Source organism: Tachysurus fulvidraco, chromosome 5 (genome assembly GCF_022655615.1).
Source record: "Tachysurus fulvidraco isolate hzauxx_2018 chromosome 5, HZAU_PFXX_2.0, whole genome shotgun sequence".
Classification (NCBI taxonomy): domain Eukaryota; kingdom Metazoa; phylum Chordata; class Actinopteri; order Siluriformes; family Bagridae; genus Tachysurus; species Tachysurus fulvidraco.
Window position 1 is genome coordinate 10,840,724 of NC_062522.1, and position 18,759 is coordinate 10,859,482.

General features: G+C 36.1%; 1 protein-coding gene across 3 annotated transcripts in view; it reads left to right on the forward strand.

The window, feature by feature from the left end:
* The window catches only part of lepr (leptin receptor), a 49,410-nt gene that overhangs the window by 5,656 nt on the left and 24,995 nt on the right, over positions 1-18,759 (forward strand). The window contains exons 1-3 of one of the 3 annotated variants that reach the window (XM_027147261.2): positions 12,507-12,566; positions 14,886-14,938; positions 16,570-16,649. Coding sequence is in view for 2 of the 3 variants with exons in the window: in XM_047814074.1 (XP_047670030.1) it covers positions 14,937-14,938 (2 nt within the window). In the remaining variant the exon portion in view is untranslated. Of the gene's footprint in view, positions 1-12,434; positions 12,567-14,885; positions 14,939-16,569; positions 16,650-18,759 lie in introns of those variants that run through there. The other 2 variants (XM_027147263.2, XM_047814074.1) reach the window with 2 other exon arrangements.

An 18,759-nucleotide genomic window follows, 5' to 3' on the forward strand; every position in this document is an offset into this window, starting at 1 on the left:
TATGTAATACATAAACATACGCTATCAGGTCTTGATGAGTGTCATACATTTTGCATATTTATAGCAAAAAATAAGAATTGCATAAGCCCCAGTAAGACTCACAGAGTGACGTTATAGCTCGTTATGAGAATTATCAGCTGTACAGCTGCTTATTATCCCCTAAGCTGAAGGAATCCAAGGGCACTTATGATTCATTCACACAATGCTCTCATCCAAAACAAGTGCTCAGCCAACTTTTAAGCCTCCAATCCCACTTCATTCAAATATACTCAAGACTTTAATTATTCCAGACTTATGCTAATGCCCTAGAGTAAACCAGAGGGATGAGTTTTGATCTCAAAATGGGATTTAAATATTCCAACCCTTTTACGTCTACTCTTTGTAAAAATGAATGTTTTTTGGACAAATTTCATTACTCTTAATATTAATAGTATTGATACTTGTACTTTGAAAATTTGACCTTTTTTTAGTCCCTGAATTAATTAATTTGCGTTCTTAATATAATTTTGCTTCCTGTTATTGATTTTATGTTACTTTTGGAGATAAAACGAGCAGTGAAGCGCAGCCAACATTTATCACAGTCACACAAGCAGTGCTTTATCAAGCCCTTCTAATTACATTTTCATTTCACTGACTGTTTGTGTATGCGCACTGTATTAATTTGTTGAAACAAACGAGTCCCTTTATTATTTGTATTTAGGTATGGACATGTTTCATGAAGATGGTAATAGTAATCCAAGTGTGCAAGTGATAGAGAGAGAAAGAGAGATAGAGAGAGATAGAGAGAGACAGAGAGAGAGAGAGAGAGAGAGAGAGAGAGAGAGAGAGAGAGATTTTAAATATCTCCAATCTTGCAAACCTTTATCACAGCTGTTGGTGCAAAGCTTTTGGTGACAGAAGGGCTGTTAGTGATTCAAGCCTGTTTGTTTTTTCGTCTTTGCCAAGAGTGTCTTTTGTCATTACCTTTATGGTTCATCACTGCTGAAACAATACAATAAAACCGAATGACGCACTATGCCTGGTGGTTATGCGTTTGTGTGTCTGGCGGGGGCTTCTGGATTGCACTGAGATTTCTCGAGGAACATTAGAGAGATGACTCTCTGCTTTTTGGGCAGGACAAATAAATGTGAATCAATGTATGACTCTTCAATGAAAAAAAGAATAGTTCCGATTTTCTTGTCTATGAAAATGTTTGTGTGGGTGAAATTATGACAAAGATTCAAAGAGAGCATAGTGCACGATTCTTCTTAGTCTTCCTTCATATGAAGTGCCACCATTAACTGTGTAGTTACATGAACTGCAGATGTACAACAAAGTTCGGCGAAAACAATTAAACTCAATTAAACTCTTATTCAGAGGAACATTACAGAAAATAAAAAGCAAACACTTACAAGGATATAAGGAAACTCAAATAAATTGCTGGGTTAGCAACTAAAGATTCTTTTTTTGTTCTCTCTCAAACTGAGAACCTCCATTATCATGTAGCGAACAGCAACAAACTGAAAACATTTCCCTCCCTGAGTCTAATTGGATGACAACTCCTCCCACTCTAACTCCAACCAATTAGCAATGACGCTTTCCTCCACAAGGGTGGAAATATTCATTTATTTTACCTATTACAATTTACTGAACAAACTTGTTGGTTAAAATCAATGTTCACAAGTACGCAACCAACAAATTTAAACAAATCCTTCTTTTGAAAGTCTAACTATGATAAAATTCCTACAATAGTTGTATTTATCTTAAGTAACTGATTCATCCAAGCCTTTTTTTTTTCAAATACCTTGTGGAGAATGTGAGCACATGCAGAACTCAGACTTAAGCTTGACCCAAGGACTCTATCAACAATAACAGCCTTCTTTATAAGGTGTAAGTTTTTAGAGACAACTTCTTGTCAAGCTTTGTCTTTAGTGCATGATTTGTCATTTATTCATTCATTCATTTATTTATTTTTTGTTACCACTTTATCCCGGTCAGTCTAACAGTTGGATCTGACGTCCGGATGTTGCAGTACGCAATACTCATTCACACCTAGGGGCAACTTTCACCTGTTATGTCTTTGGGAGGTGTTCGAAAGCCATAGAACCTGACAGTAACCCATTTGGACATGAGAAACACATGCTCAGTAATGCCACACAGGCAGGTCCCAAGCTCAGGATCAAACCTTGGTCTCAAGAGCTGTGAAGCTGAAATGTCACCCATGAACAATTATTTATTAATTTCTGAAGCATTGATACAGAAAATAAGCTCTTTTCCCCCTTCATACATTTGAGGCTACTTTTCTACTCTTCTAATATACACTTAAGCACGCAAAGTGAATTTAAGCTCATTGACACAAATTACAAATGGCAATTAACCTTTAGGCAGGAGGTAATTTTAAGATGACATTACTTTATTCTCATTTGCTTAGAGAAAAATTACACTCCTTAGATCAGGTTACACAGGTATTTACCAGATTTAATATCCCAGATCAGACCAGCTGCGTCTAAGGCAAATTTAATTTTGGATAAAATCAGAATATAATTCATCATAGCAAACATAATATTTTTTACAATAAATAATCAATCATACTGTATTGTATTTATTGCATTGTATTTATTCAGAAATGCACCTAACAAGGTTTAAAATTAGAGCATAAAACAAATACATTGGTGAAAAGACAAATTTAAAATCTGTGTAATGATTAGTGTATGAGATCTGTATTAGGGTATATAGCATGTTGTTTATAGGGTTCTGTATGCTGTCATTATAATGATCTTATTTCAGGAGAGATGATTACTGGAATGCTAATGTAGTTTTTACTAACTTCTGTCTTACTGGGTATTTATTGAGGTTTTCTAATATAAATATGAAAGTGGTTGTTGTTACATGTATAACTGGTACTTAGACACTGGTCCATTCATCCAGTAACAGCAGACCAACTAAAATGAGGCAGAAAGTTAAATGAAAACCTTTCATAAACACATAGAGAAGCTTTTCAGTTTGATTTCTGGAAAAAAATTGTGGCTGTTTTTTATATTTAAGTTTATTGACAGTAGTGACAGTAGCAACTGCTCTCACAAGTGGGAGTAGTGATGCTCATTTTGCACATGCTCAGTAATGGCCTCTGCCTCCATGCAAACTAACAACAACAACCTAATCACAGCTGTGAACAAATCATAGCTTAAAGCATAAACATTCAAAATAGTATATTTTATTAAATGCTAAAAATAAAGTGTGATTTATTGAATGCATATATAATTGACTATAAAATTGCATGAGCAGTTGTTTACAACGCTAAGCTGGTTAGCTAGCATATCAGATCTCACAGGCAATGGAGGCAAGCATTCTCATCTGGGTGACACCAAATAGTGTAATTATAAGCAATAAGTGTGTATAACTCTGTACAATATCATCAAGTGCAATTATGTATCCATGGAATTTATTCTTGTTTTAGCAGAAAGTTGCTAACTGCTCTAATTACAGTCCAAATCCATCATTATGGTTTTTAAGTGGTACTATCCATGGTAATCTCATGTATCTGTAGGCTGATCTCAGAATTGATTTCAGACCTCTAGTCTCAAATAGATGTTTTGTGAACTTTTATTGTAAGTTAAAAAAAAGAAATACTATTCGTACCTGTATTCACATTTGTTTAGAAAGCATTATCTGTTCATTCTGAATTATTTGTTCATATTTGGGCACACCCCTAAACTGTATGTGTCGTGTCAAATGAGTCTTTTACTCATAAGGTTTACAAAAAAATAGTCAAATAATTCAATTCAATTCAATTCAATTCAATTCAGAAGTATTTGTATAGCGCAATTGGCAATGGACATGGTCTCAAAGCAGCTTTACAGAACATAAGAAACATAATACAAAAAATAGTATTCTATGAAGACTAATATATTACAAAAATTAATATTAGACTTTATTTTAATGCGTTTGTATTTATCCCCAATGAACAAGTCTGAGGTGACTGAGGCGACTGTGGTCAGGAAAGACTCCCTTAGATGGCAAAGGAAGAAACCTTGAGAGGAACCAGACACAAAAGGGAACCTCATTCTCATTTGGGTGACACTGGAGGGTGTGATTATAAATATACAGTCTGACAATAGTGTATTGATGAGGATGTTGTTGTTCCCAAAGACCACATGGAGTTGGCATCTCAGAATGTTCGATTACTTCTTGAAGTAGAACTTACCTGACTCTCCCCTATGGCAGTGCTGAAAATCGGGAAAGTGGAAGTAGTTTTCTTTGATTAGACACATTTAAATGTTATACTGTAAGTGATACTTACATCTAAACCAATACACACTCTTTTTAATAGGTTCATGTCTAGTCTGCATTTTGTCTGCAAGTTTTGTATGTATTACATCATGTATCTACAGTGGCCGAGAAGTGCAAAACAAATGAACAAGTCCGAAAACACATTAACAAATCCGAACTGGTTATCGGACAAGGCACCTGTCATTCACCTGTATATCTTGAGTGACAGGTGTCTTGTCCAATGATCGGTATGTTTCCATTCAAAAACAATACCTACCATTTCCAGGTTGTCTGAATTGTCGTTGTGTTTTCGGATTTGTTAATTTGTTTTCAGATTTGTGTTTTCGGATTTGTTAACGTGTTTTCGCATGTGTTGATGTGTTTTCGGATTTGTTAATTTGTTTTCAGATTTGTGTTTTTGGATTTGTTAACGTGTTTTCGCATGTGTTGATGTGTTTTCGGATTTGTTAATTTGTTTTCAGATTTGTGTTTTTGGATTTGTTAACGTGTTTTCGCATGTGTTGATGTGTTTTCGGATTTGTTAATTTGTTTTCGGATTTGTTAATGTGTTTTTGGATTTGTTGATGTGTTTTCGGATTTGTTAATATGTTTTGGATTTGTTCATGTGTTTTCGGATTTGTTGATGTGTTTTCGGATTTGTTCATGTGTTTTCGGATTTGTTCATGTGTTTTCGGATTTGTTAATGTGTTTTTGGATTTCACTTCTCGGCCACCGTACATATTATATGATACCTACCAGACCATAAGGTCTATAAGACTGCATAATCAGACACTAAATACTGTACACTGTATTTGCAGAAAAATGTCAGTTTAGTGCATTAGGGTTCTGTTGATTCCGAGTAGATTGTGTGAAATTCTGTATGTAAATGAAAAAAAAAATACTACATGCAAATTCTGCTCAATTCTACTCGTATTTGGCCAGACTTCAGTCAGTCTCTATGGTGACAGCATGTGTGCCTGCAGTGATGCACACTGTTTTTGCCACTAGACAGAGTAGCCAAGGGCATTAATTGGAAAGTTGTCTTTGTTAGACCTCTAAGTGTCAGAGCACTACGGTAGGCAATGGCCTTATTTAAAAAATTAGGGATCTAAATCTATTTCCTGGCCTTTTCCTAGCTGGGGTATTGTTGATAGGACAAACTGGTGTCAGAATGAGGTCAGAATGGTTTAACATAGATATCGAAATTAAATTGCCTAGATAATGCCAAGGTAACTTCAACGTCAACACTGATATTATATTACGTGTACTCACACAATTATGTCACACCCTTGCTCATCTTGTGATGTTAACTTGTGAATAAATACATACTGGATATGGCATATTCTTTTACACTAATGTTACTGCAGCCTCTGGTTAATAGTAAGGTGAAATAATGGGGCCTTTATATAGAATTTTTTAGCACTATAAGTAGCCTCTGCAGAGTAACTTTACTTCCATAACAACAACAACAACAACAACAACAACAACAACAACAACAACAACAACAACAACAACAACAATGCAATAAATGGAAAATTGTTTATTAGAAGTGTTACAGCAAAATAAAATCAAAGAAAAATATCTGAAAAATCAGAACAGGTAGAGTTACTTAACTCTTAACTTAGAGTTAACTTATTGCATAAAAAAATAAATAGCAACTGCAGTGTGTAGAGATGGTTCACTATATGACTGAAGCTAATCTGACCAACTGTCAAGGGAACGTGTCTGTCAGTCTTCTTTCCTTTTAACTGACTGCAAACATCTCATTATTAAACAACCTGCATGTCATTGAACAAATAAAATCACTCATCATTAACGTGTTAGCTCTCGGTTGACTAGAAATACAGATAGCTAATTTTTATTACCTTTCACAAATCCACAATTATAGTCCTTCTTATAAATTAGTGGAAACACTGTAAGTACTGTTAGAAATAATAAATATACAAACAGTCAACTCAGGATAGTTTTTTTTTGTGTGTGATTTTTGTAGCCGAAAATGTTTTTCATTCATTCATCCATTCATTTTCTACCCCTTATCCGAACTACCTCTGGTCACGGGGAGCCTGTGCCTATCTCAGGCATCATCGGGCATCAAGGCAGGATACACCCTGGACGGAGTGCCAACCCATCACAGGGCACACACACACTCTCATTCACTCACGCAATCACACACTACGGACAATTTTCCAGAGATGCCAATCAACCTACCATTCATGTCTTTGGACCGGGGAGGAAACCGGAGTACCCGGAGGAAACCCCTGAGGCACGGGGAGAACATGCAAACTCCACACACACAATGCGGAGGCGGGAATCGAACCCCCAACCCTGGAGGTGTGAGGCAAACGCGCTAACCTCTAAGCCACCATGCCTCCCTCCAAAAATGTTTTTGAAAAAAGATTTGGTTAAACATTTTGCAGAATATTTTATGCATTTTTGTGGAAAATAATTAATTGCACGCGCAAATTATTTTAAGCTACTAGAAGTGAAGAATTACTCTCTATTAGAGCTTATTTAAATATTGTGTAGTTTGCTTGATTTTGCATTTGAATTTCTATTTCTGTTCACGTGATATATGCATTTGGCTGTAGGGTTTCTCAGAAATTATTTTATATTGCGTTTTCCAGTCTTCCGTCCCAACTCTGAATCATCTCTAGAATAACGTTTCCTGATCAGCACAGAATAGGTGCTTCAAAATGTGATCTACAATCTGTCTGGCTGCCAGGAAAATTGCTTGTTGTAAAAACCTTGAGTCTACATATTATCTTCTGTGTCCTGGAAAAATCTTTCCTTGGCCTTTTCTCCTATTTTTTTATTTTTTTATTTCTACCAGAAATAATAAATCCTAGAGAAGGTCCATGTTATTTTATTAGGTAATTAAAGAGTCTAGCTTCACTGGTGACTTGTAGATCACATGGATGAAGGTGTCGATATTTCAATACACGTTTCTCTTTATTCTGAAATAATGTACAAGCCTAAGGTCTAGCAGGAAGTGTTGGAATATTTCATCAGCACAGCACTACTGCTTTCCCTCAAGGCCATGACATACTCAGGGAATGAGGTCACCTTTAAGGTGGTGGTGATATTGCGAGGCAACGTCATCTGTTAGCTGCTGAGTGAAGGGTTGCACTGCCTCCTGCAACATTTTCTCTTCTCTTTCTCTCTATACTACTTAATCCAATCAGTTCAGTGCTACATTACATTTGTACATAACCGATTACTTATCACAAACACACACCAAACGTATTAATCTCTCACACCTCTCTCTTTCTCACACCTCTCTCATTTCCTAAAATGCATGAAACTCAATCCACTGAAACTTTGAATCTGTTGTAAATCTTTTTGACAGATCAAATTGATTTAAAGGTGAATCACTCTACTCAGGGCTTTCCAGCTAAAAGATCACATGATCTGTATTGACCTGTGAAGGTTCAGACTTGGCAGCTGACACATTGTTGGCATTTACACCAGAACTCTGTTAGACTAAAAGAGACTTTAACCCTTTTTTGACTTATCAGATATTTTCAACCAGTATAAAAAAATAATATAAAATTATTCAGGACACTGTTGGCTTTTATCCTTGTTTCTTTCTTCCTTTCATGTAACGTAAGTCGGATAGTTTTTGCTGCTTAAAACCATAACCGAGAGCGTTTCTTATTAGCGATCACTATCCAATGATATAATAATATGACGTCTAGCTATGAGATGTGTTGCTATATGATGCTGTTGATCTACAACGAATTATGGCACAGATCTCACATGACTAGATGGTTATTTATGAGTTGACAAGCATGATGGTGTTGACAGCATTATTAGCATGAAGGTTTAAGCTTTGGAAGCTGATTAGTTTGGGCATAGTGTACAGACAAGAAAGTGAAGGAGTTGGACAGACTTAAGGATTAATGATTCGCTGCATCACTGTCTGGCAGTAGAAAATATATGTAATGGCACCACTATCAATGCTTGTCATCATAAAAGTTGGTGGTAGTAAAACCACAAATAAATAAATAAATAAATAAATAAATAAATAAATAAATAAATAAATAAATAAATAAAATTTTAGAAGCTGCTGGATTTTTTTAGGAAAGCTTTTTTTAACCATGAATACTCTAATAAGTAAATTGATCCTAATTGGTTTATTTATTCATTTATTTACAGTATGTTTATTTTTCAGTATATTGTTTATGTAGTGTGATAACAGAAAGGCACCTTTGAGCTTTGGTGACTCATTTGACATATCATTGTCTTACACCCTCTCAGCACACACACATATGGTATTCATGAGCAATCTCAGAAATCACATTACCCCAGGGAAGGGTAGAACACAGGGAAAGAGAGAATAAAGAGGGGAAGGAAGGGGAGGGGGACAGAGAGCAGAATTATTATATAATACTGCATTCAGCTATCAGTTCCACCCCTCTCTCTCTCTCTCTCTCTCTCTCTCTCTCTCTCTCTCTCTCTCTCTCTTTCTCTCTGTCTCTCTCACACACACACACACACACACACACACACACACACACACACACACACACACACACACACACACACACACACACACACACACACACACACACACACACACACAGGGCAGAACACCTAAGCCCATCCTGGCTTTGTTATCAAGTACCCTAAAAATGTATTTGTGCTTGCTGTCACTGGGAGTATACAAGTTTTTCAAGGAATTTTGGCCCTTCTCGCACCTCTCTTTAATTTTTTTGTATGAGACCAACTACTAGAACATTTCTATTCCATGTGCTTCTTTAAAGATGCATGCATATACTGTATCTTCGTCTCTTATTTTTTTTTTAGCATTTGTTTATCTGATATTTTGTTAGACATGGAGAAAGGAGGAGGAGGAGAACAACATATACTTTGATCTCTGCCAGGGAGTTTTGGACCTGTTTCTATGGCAATGGAATTTAATAGCTTTGATAAACATGAGGTGCATCCTAAATATGTCCCAGTGGTGTTGCCCAGTGCTCTGCTCTGTTCAGGAGATAAACTGTGGTCAGATGAGATGTGGGTACGAGATGTTTGCACATGCCATGCATTTCAATGCGGACTATGTTTGCTTTGACTGTGATACCACTGCTGGTTTGTGAATGTGTTTAAGGCTGATAAACGCTGGACCACTGTATTTCTGTTGTAGTGTTTTCTTTATGCAGCACCAAAGCTGTAAGTACTGCTGCTAGACTTCCAGGAAATGAAAACAATAGTGTGTCTGCACTTAAAAAAAGTGAATCATTTATGGACGCTGGGTAAACTGTTGGATGATATGACAGGAGACATTAAATTCTCCTTAAAGTTGTGCATCAATACTGTGACACTTCAGGTGGTCAGAACCAGAAGACATTCTGGCATTGCTGGAATAAAGGCAGACTTATAAAGGCAGAATTGATAAAATGGGGCGTGGCCTACTGGTTTAGGCCATGCCCAAATTTATTCAAAACTGAATACAAATAAAAGTACGAGTGTTTGGAACAGTCAACAGATACAGATATTAGCATTCTGTTGCATTACTAATGTAATTACTCATAATGTGGCATCTGTGTGCGTATAAATAATTAATGAGCATTTCATGTATGTGAGAAACACTGTTTATAAGACTAGGCATGTGGAACCACTTCTTTTACTGGATGTGTTAATGCAGAAGTAACAATATATTATTTGGGTACTGTGAAGAGTAAGTAGATATCAATTTGAAAGTGTTAGATAGATAGATTCTTTATTGTAATTGCCCAGGGTACAATGGGAAAAAGGATACACATAAATATAAAAGAGTATAAACGTTAATATAAGTGATCTGATATAATACTATTTAGTTGAAGTAGTAAACAGCTGAAATATTGAACTTAACATATTACACGCGCTTCCATTGACTTACAGATTGTTAAATCACAGTTTTTTTTTAGTATTTGTAATAGAAACATGCTGTAAGTATTCACTGAAAATGTGTAAATATTGCTCAGGGCTTCCGTTCTTGCTCACAGCATACATTTAAGAACTGCTTAAAGTCCTTAGAGACCTGCACTCCACCATGGGGTGTTTCCTCACAATCAGGTCATGAGATGATATCATCCTGCTGACCTCAGACAGATGATGCAATGCTGCTACAGCAACCGTTTCTATTTTTATTTTCTATTTTCTAAAGTTTGCTTGTATAACATTGATTAGGAAAAACGTTACATTATCCCACTACCATATTTTACTATTAAATATTAAATATATTATATACCACATATTAACCACTACCATCATTTACCTGTCTTTTGTTGTTTTGGCTCTCGAAGTTCATAGTTAATGATGGCATTGTAATATTCCCTCATTAGCTCTGAAATCATTCCTGCCTCCCGTATAAATCAATTCATTATTAATCCACAGATTCTTTAATTTCATGAAATAAGTGACTTAACTGAGGGGGGGCACAGTGGCTTAGTGGTTAGCACATTTGCCTCACACCTCCAGGGTTGGGGGTTTGATTCCCGCCTCCGCCTTGTGTGTGCAAAGTTTGCATGTTCTCCCCGTGCCTCGGGGGTTTCCTCCGGGTACTCCGGTTTCCTCCCCCGGTCCAAAGACATGCATGGTAGGTTAATTGGCATCTCTGGAAAAATTGTCCGTAGTGCGTGATTGCGTGACTGAATGAGAGTGTATGTGTGCCCTGCGATGGGTTGGCACTTTGTCCAGGGTGTATCCTGCCTTGATTTATCTGGCTGTATTCTCATAATAAAGTTCTATCTATCTAAAGTTTTATTAATATTCCTGCAATAGCACAGATACCACTCCCAATATTTTGCCTAAAAGTGTTTGGCAGAAAGCTATTTTTCAATCTAGAGAATTAAGGCTAGAGATCATAATCTCAAAAAGCAGCTGTGCTCCTGAGCTCTTCAAACTACTGCACAAACTCCTTCAACTTGAATGTAATCTTTTTTTTTAAATTCTTTTTTATTTCTTGCTAACAAGAAGTTTAATAGGACTCATTCTTTAAAGAAAGGCATGATGCAAAAAGTCTTCTGTTCTCTGTTGTAGGGAACACACTGACCTTTACAAATCACTGACAATAGAGACATAAATGTTACACATACACTTAATGAAAATGTCTCTGTTTTAACAATTTGCTAAATAGTAAAACACGTCATATTAGACTTAGATTATGTAGAACATCCTTGTACATGTCCCTGCAGTAATGAATAAGAATGAGTGCATTAATAGACATTTACAGCAGACACCCTTAACCGGAGCAACTTACATTTTATCTAATGTTTATACAGCTGAGGGTTAAGGGCCTTGCTCAGGAGCCCAGAACTGGCAGCTTGATGGATGTAGGAATCGAACTCACAACTTCCGATTAGTAGCCCAACACCTTTACCACTAAGCTACCAATAAGCACGAGGTTTTATTTACAGTCGCCACTATAATTTAACCCTTCTTGCTAATTAGCATGGAGAATTAAACAGTCCAATACTGAATATATCACACTTTGTATAAAATGTAATGAACTTGTTTTTCACTGTATATTGTATTCACAACAGTATATCTGTAGCATCTGTTTATACATCATTTCTATATGTTTTTCCTTGCAATTTAAAAAATTCACTTATATTATATATTTTAACCCCTGCACAAACTGTGTTTACTGTGATTTGAATATTACTAAGATTATACACTACATGTATTCCAGGCTATTGAAGATAAGCTTAGTGGGCGGGGCAATGAAGGGGAATCAGTAGGAGAGTCGTTTTAAACTGAACCGACTCACAGGCTGTTCGAGCATCATTTCCGACACTGATACACAGACAGGGCGATTTGCGGGACAGAGTGGAAGCGCTAAAGACACGGGCATTCAGCACAGAAACAGCACGTCTGATTTTTGTTGTCTGTACGCGACATGAACGTGTTTGTAGGAACTCATGAGTAAAGTTCTTGTTTTATTTCCGCGGATTGTTTTCTGACCTGTAACAAGAGGAGTTTACTGTCTCGTCCTAACTCCGGTTAAGAAGAAGTCTTCATGGAGGTGTGACATTCAGAGTGAGAGAGAGAGAGAGAGAGAGAGAGAGACAGAGAGAGACAGAGAGAGTGAGAGACAGACAGAGAGAGACAGACACACACACAGACTGAGAGAAAGACAGAGAGTGAGAAAAGAAGAGAGGGAGAGAAAGGGGGGAGAAAGAGAGAGAGAAAGAAAGAGCGAGGGAGAGAAAGAGAGAGACATAGAGAGGGAGAGAGAGACACAGAAATAGAGAGGGAGAAAGAGAGAAAGAAAGAGAGGGAGAAAAGGAGAGAGAGAGCGCGCGCGCGAGAGAGGGGGGAGTTTGAAGAAAGAGGTAAGTTTGTTGAAATGGAACATCCTTTATTAGCCCATTATGAGCTATTCGTGCTCCTTTCACAACATGTATGCTTCTTGTAAACATAATGATAAGTGATATATAACATGATAAGTGACATATATACCGTGTGTGTATGTGTGTATATATATATGTATGTATATATATATATATATATATATATATATATATATATATATATATATATATACATATATTAGATATATTATATTATATATACAATATATATATATATTAGGAACGAATAAGTAAAGTTCTTGTGATGATAGGTGATAAACAACATAATGATAAGTGACATCACTGTACCATTTAAGAAGAGCTGCAGAGTTGTAAGGTTTAGCTACTTTGAATTAGGAGGTGGAGGACAGAGACATCCTTGTTCCCTCTGAGTGTGTCTATAGTTTGCAGATGGAAATAGTGGGAAACTCTAAACGTTCTGTCTCCACGATGAACATTAGCTGCAGTGTTGGGAGAGATGAGTCACCTGCTTCTCTGCTGACTGGATCAATTCCCCAATGTTATTCAGGCTGGATCACTTTCCCCCAAAATTAAATCCTTACATTGGTCCAATCCCACAAGAATACTAAAAGGGACTCAATTATGCACTCAGACTGAGGGAAATCCCCATTAACGTAACACTCAGACTGGCTTAGTAATTATTATCAGTTCTCATCCTGGAAAATTGAAAGCTCAGGCTGGCAGATTAATACTCAAACCAGATACTTTATTGAAATATCAGATATTTAGAATCAGACACACAGACTGCCCCATAACACTAAACCTAAGTCCTTTTCCAGAACATAAAATACCACGACTGCAAAGATCATACCAGATTCTTCCTTACATCAAATTCTCAGAGTACTTCAGTAATACTAAAACTGTCCTTTTCCTGGAAAAATTTAACACTCTTCTCCCAAAATGTAAGAATTAAACTCAAACAGATCTTTCCCCCAAAAGTAAATATTCAGACTTACCCAATAACGCTCAGATATGTAATACTGTAAAAAATTTCCAAATTGAATGAACTTATCCAGCCTGTCTGATTCCTCAGTGATAGAGAAACTGGGTCTCTTCACTTGTAAACTTTAGACTGGATCAAATGCATACACACAGATTTCACCCAATTTCACACTAATACCCAGAGAAGGTTCATTCACCAATAACTAAACACCTGAGGTTTTAACAAACATTTGGACTGGGACAATTACGTCCAAAGATATGAACTTGGACAAGCTGATCAGGTTCCCAAAAGTTAAATGCTAATATACTGAGCCAAATTTCAAACTGGATTATTTTTCTTGGATCAGACTTGGATCAAATGCTTAATTCAGTGGATTGCAGTAGTTATCCACTAACACTGACTCAATTCCAAAGCTCTCCATTATGGGTGTTAAATTATACAGCTTGAAGCAGGTAATTACTGTACAAGTACTACAGGCATAACTCCGTAGTTATAAGAAAGGTCCTGAAAGTTCAAGGGGTTGAACTTTCATTTTAAGATATATCAAATGTAGCTGAAAAAGCTGTGCTTGTTAAGTGATCATATCTCTTATCTCCTGACCTCGCCACAGACCAACGTTTTTAGCGTATTCTAAAAGGTGCCGCTAAACGTATTCTCTTCAGAGTAACAAAATGTTCACCCATTGAACATCGAACATAATGTTCGAACCAGCGGTAATCTTGTTTTGGACATCAAGTAAGCTCCATTAACATTCATAAAGAATATAAAGCCGCAGGTTTAATTCCATCAAGAAGAGATGACTTCACACTTGTTTTGATGTGTAATAGACATGAATATTGAGAACGAGCATGTTGTTTTGTTCTGCTGGAGTGTGTGGCTACTTCGTTCATAATGTTCATTTTAATTATTTAATGCTACACCGCTCTTGGCAGAATGTGACAGATGGAGAGGGGTTCTTTAGGCATTAGTATTTTAATTTTTTTTTTTTACATAGAAATGAATTCATACAGTATATGAACAGGGTGTAATCTTCATTGGAATTCATCCTCTTAGTCATTTGTTTGGTTTAAGTTTGGGTTGCAGCTGAAGTCCCAACAGGTTTCACCTTGCACAACCACGTGTAGGACGAACTAGAAAGAAGTTTGAGTTTGCTGTTCTTATGCACACCTGCCTGAAGGCTTGGCAAAACAAACATGGATGGATTTCTTTTGAGTAAATATCACCACGTACTTAGTTTAAAGGAACAAGGTTCTTCATTCACTGAATTAAACTCTTTCTTCGGTTTCTACTCATGCCTCAAATAATGCACTGCTGATTTTTCTGTCCTTCTCCTGCAGATATACTCCATTTACTGAAGACAGAAGTGATGCTAGTCTGAGCGTGACATCATGTACGTATTCAGTACGATTTAGTAGACTTCCTGAAATTCCAGTGTGTCTATTGTAAAAAGCATTATGAACAGGTTACGGCCTGTCTACACAAACGCAACACTGAAAGTGTCTCTTCTAGCTTTCATGTTACAAATCAGGTATGAGAAAGTAGATCAATTAAATACAAGCCACTGTTTAGTAATTACTAATTACTTCTGATAGAACTGCTGACTAGCATGTAAAGGATCAGAAAGGATCTATTTAAAATAAAAAAAGATAAATTATTGATTAAAAAAAAAATGTACAGTTGGTCCACACTTTTGGGTGTTGACGTGTGAAGAACAAAAACCTCCGTCTATTTTGGCTCTTCCTCGCTGATTCATTGACATATTCTTGTTAGTAATTAATCAATGTCAATGAAAGAAAGAGAAAGAGGGAAACGGAAATGGCACACATGCACAGGCACAGAATCCTTAACAAAGGGTAAATGGATATAAGATCATATTTATTTATTTTACGCAGGTTTCCTGTGTAAGTATTCACTGCCTTAACCTTTTCACAAATTTTTAGTGTTGAGACCTGAAATTGAATTTTTAACGTTTGATGGAACTAAAAAATAAAAACGGACATTTTCTTGGTCGTATCAGTATTTATGCTAACCCTAACCCTTAAGTCTGCAAACCCCTGCATGTCGCAGTGTGTCTTTCAGCTTTGAATATCTGGATCCTGAACTTTTTTGGCCATTCTGCTTGGCAAAATTGCTGATGCTGTTAGTTAAGCCAAGCCAAGTCAAGTCAATAATCTTTCATGTCATTTCAAACATATATAGCTGGTACAGTAAAACACAGTGATACAGTGAAATAAAACTCTTCCTCCAGGACCCCGGTGTTACATAAAACAACACAGAACTACATGAGACTACATAGAACAAAACTACAAATTATATGCAAATGTGTGCAAATAATTTTAATAATTACTTAAATGGGACTACAGGCACAGTACAGTGCAGCAGTACTGACCAGTACACAGTTCTAGTGAGAAATAAAGTGCAGCAAGATATTTAAATATAACAATAAATTCTGTAGATGTTAACATAACATGATAATAGACTGCAAAACTTAAAGGCAGGGTCTCCGATTTTTGAGAAATGCTTCAGAAAACTGATTCGGACCAAATAATAAAAAAAATCAAAAACAAAATTCAAAACAAACGTGTAGCTCAGGAGTTATTGACTCGGGAAATTCAACTTTACTTAAGATCCCGAGGCGCTTTTTTCCTTCTCAATAGGTGAGTAACCTTGGTTTTGCTTTGTTTCACAGAAATAATATATGCCGTCCTTTGCATGATTATGCTTGTGTGTCATTTTTGCTTGTTTGTCTATCTGCAATCGTATTGTTCTTCCCTTCAGCTATGATAGACACATTGCTTTCCATTATTTGCCTGGGTTATGTATGTATGTGTGGGCGGAGCTATAAATACAGGGGTGGGACCCATTTGGGTTAGGGGCGTGTTTGTTTTGGTGATTTTATATGTCAACATTGGCTTTCAAAAATCAGAGACCCTGCTTTTAAGGTCGTTTATACAGTATTTTGTTTAAGGAGCATTTTGGGTCCAGACTGAGCTGTTGTTGTCTTAATGTTTTGGATGTTAGACTTTATGGAGACACAACATTGGAAGATGAATCTCAGCCCCTTCTGAAGACTAGAAAAGGTTCTCTTCCTCGATTGCTCGGTATTTGGTCAACAATCTCCTCTAGGAGTTACAATTGTGGCATATTCTTACCATTTTGGAATAATGTCTTTTTAAATTTTAAAATATTTTTCCAGCACTTTTTTTTCCTGATAACTCCTTGGTCTTGATGATTTTTTTGGTCATGATATGCATGTTTATGTGCTCTTACGGACTTAAGGCCTAGAAGCAGGTCTGCTTATATAATTAACTCAATTGAATTGCTCACAGCTTGACCCCATTTAAGTAACGATGTGACTTCTGGTGGCTACCAGTTGCACAAGACCTAATTTAAGGGTTGTTTACTTATCCAATGCCTTACAGAGACAAAGTCCTGAGTAAATCACTATATAAAAATATTCTGAAATCTCACCAGTCATGCTTCTCTGACTTTACTAGAAATAAACTATAATAAACACAGACTATAATATGTATACTAGCCATGAAGCAATACACCGATACACTACTACACCATTTTTATATCATGATCGTTGCCTAACTTAGACTTTGTACTATGTTTGTAAAAGCATATTTATATATTTACTAGTAATTGCTAAGTTTGGATAGTTTTACCCAAAACAACCTTGGCAAGCATCTCAAATAGCATCTCAATATGTTAATTCTCATATTCTGTGCATGTGATATTTGATGCTTTTTTGTAGCATACAACACTTTTAGGGTTATCTCTCATACTAATGGGTGACCTGGATGTCAAGTAACATTTTCTAGCAAAATATATCCTTGAAATTGATCTTCATACATCATGCAACCATCAACATGTGCAGCATATACAGTGTCGCTTGAAAGTTTGTGAACCCTTTAGAAATTCCTATATTTCTGCATAAATATGACCCAAATCATCATCAGATTTTCACACAAGTCCTAAAAGTAAACAAAGTGAACACTATCAAACAAATGAGCCAACAATATTATACCTCTTCATTTAATTATTGAGAAAAATGATCCAGCTTTACATATCTATGACTTGCAAAAGTATGTGAACCTTATCTTTGTTCCTCTTTAATCATTCTTTGGTAGACAGACTTGGGTGCTAGTGTCTTGGTGTATGACCCATTTTTTCTTAAAATTCAGTTCATGGACAGATGTATTATCATTTCTACAAAAAGTTTTATTTTGATCTCATTCCTCCACTAATTATTTTTCCAATAGTCCTAAGGTTTGTCCACTTGATCTTCATGGGCAGCAATGTTCTTTTTGGAGAGTAATGGCTTTCTCCTTGCAACTCTGCCTTGCAAACCGAGGTTTGATGACAGACTCGTGAACATTAACATAAGCTAAAGTAAAAGAGGCCTTTAGTTGCTTAGAATTTACCCTGTATTCCTTTCTGACCCAACAGACTATTACCTGACTGGCTTTTGGAGTGATCTTTCTTCCCACTTCTGGGAATGTACCTCAGAATGAAGTCCTCAGAAATCTCCATTTTTTTTCTGTTTTTTGCAATGATCCCCTAACACAAACACACATCATAAACATCAGACTTTGATGTATCTCTGTTCATTAAATAAAACAGAACACTTATGGAGACCTGATTGCCATATCGATGACTAAAACTATAATGGACTATACAGGCCCAAAGCATATTATAATGGACTATAATTTGACCTTGAAATTAAGTACTAAACCTAGAGGTTCACATACTTTTGCCTCTCACAGATATATAATATTCGAATATTTTCCTGAATAAAAAAATTACCAAGTATAATATAATTGTCTGATTTGTTTGATTGAGTTCACTTCGTTTACTTTTAGGACTTGAGCATTACCTTGCAACCACCACGCTACAAACAGATAATGAAAACAAGTCAATATGGGCATTAGGTAGATTATTAAACTAGTGAACATAATACAAAAAAAATTATTAAGATTAATTCAATTAAAAAAACACAATTAGACATATATTTAAATGTGTTTGTATTTATCCCTTATGAAAAACCCTGAGGTGATTGAGGCGACTGTTGTGAGGAAAAACTCCATTAGTTGGAAGAGGAAGAAACCTTGAGAGGAACCAGACTCATTCTCATTTTGGTGACACTGGAGGGTGTGATAATAAATATACATTCTTAAAATTGTGTATTTATGAGTAGATTGTTGT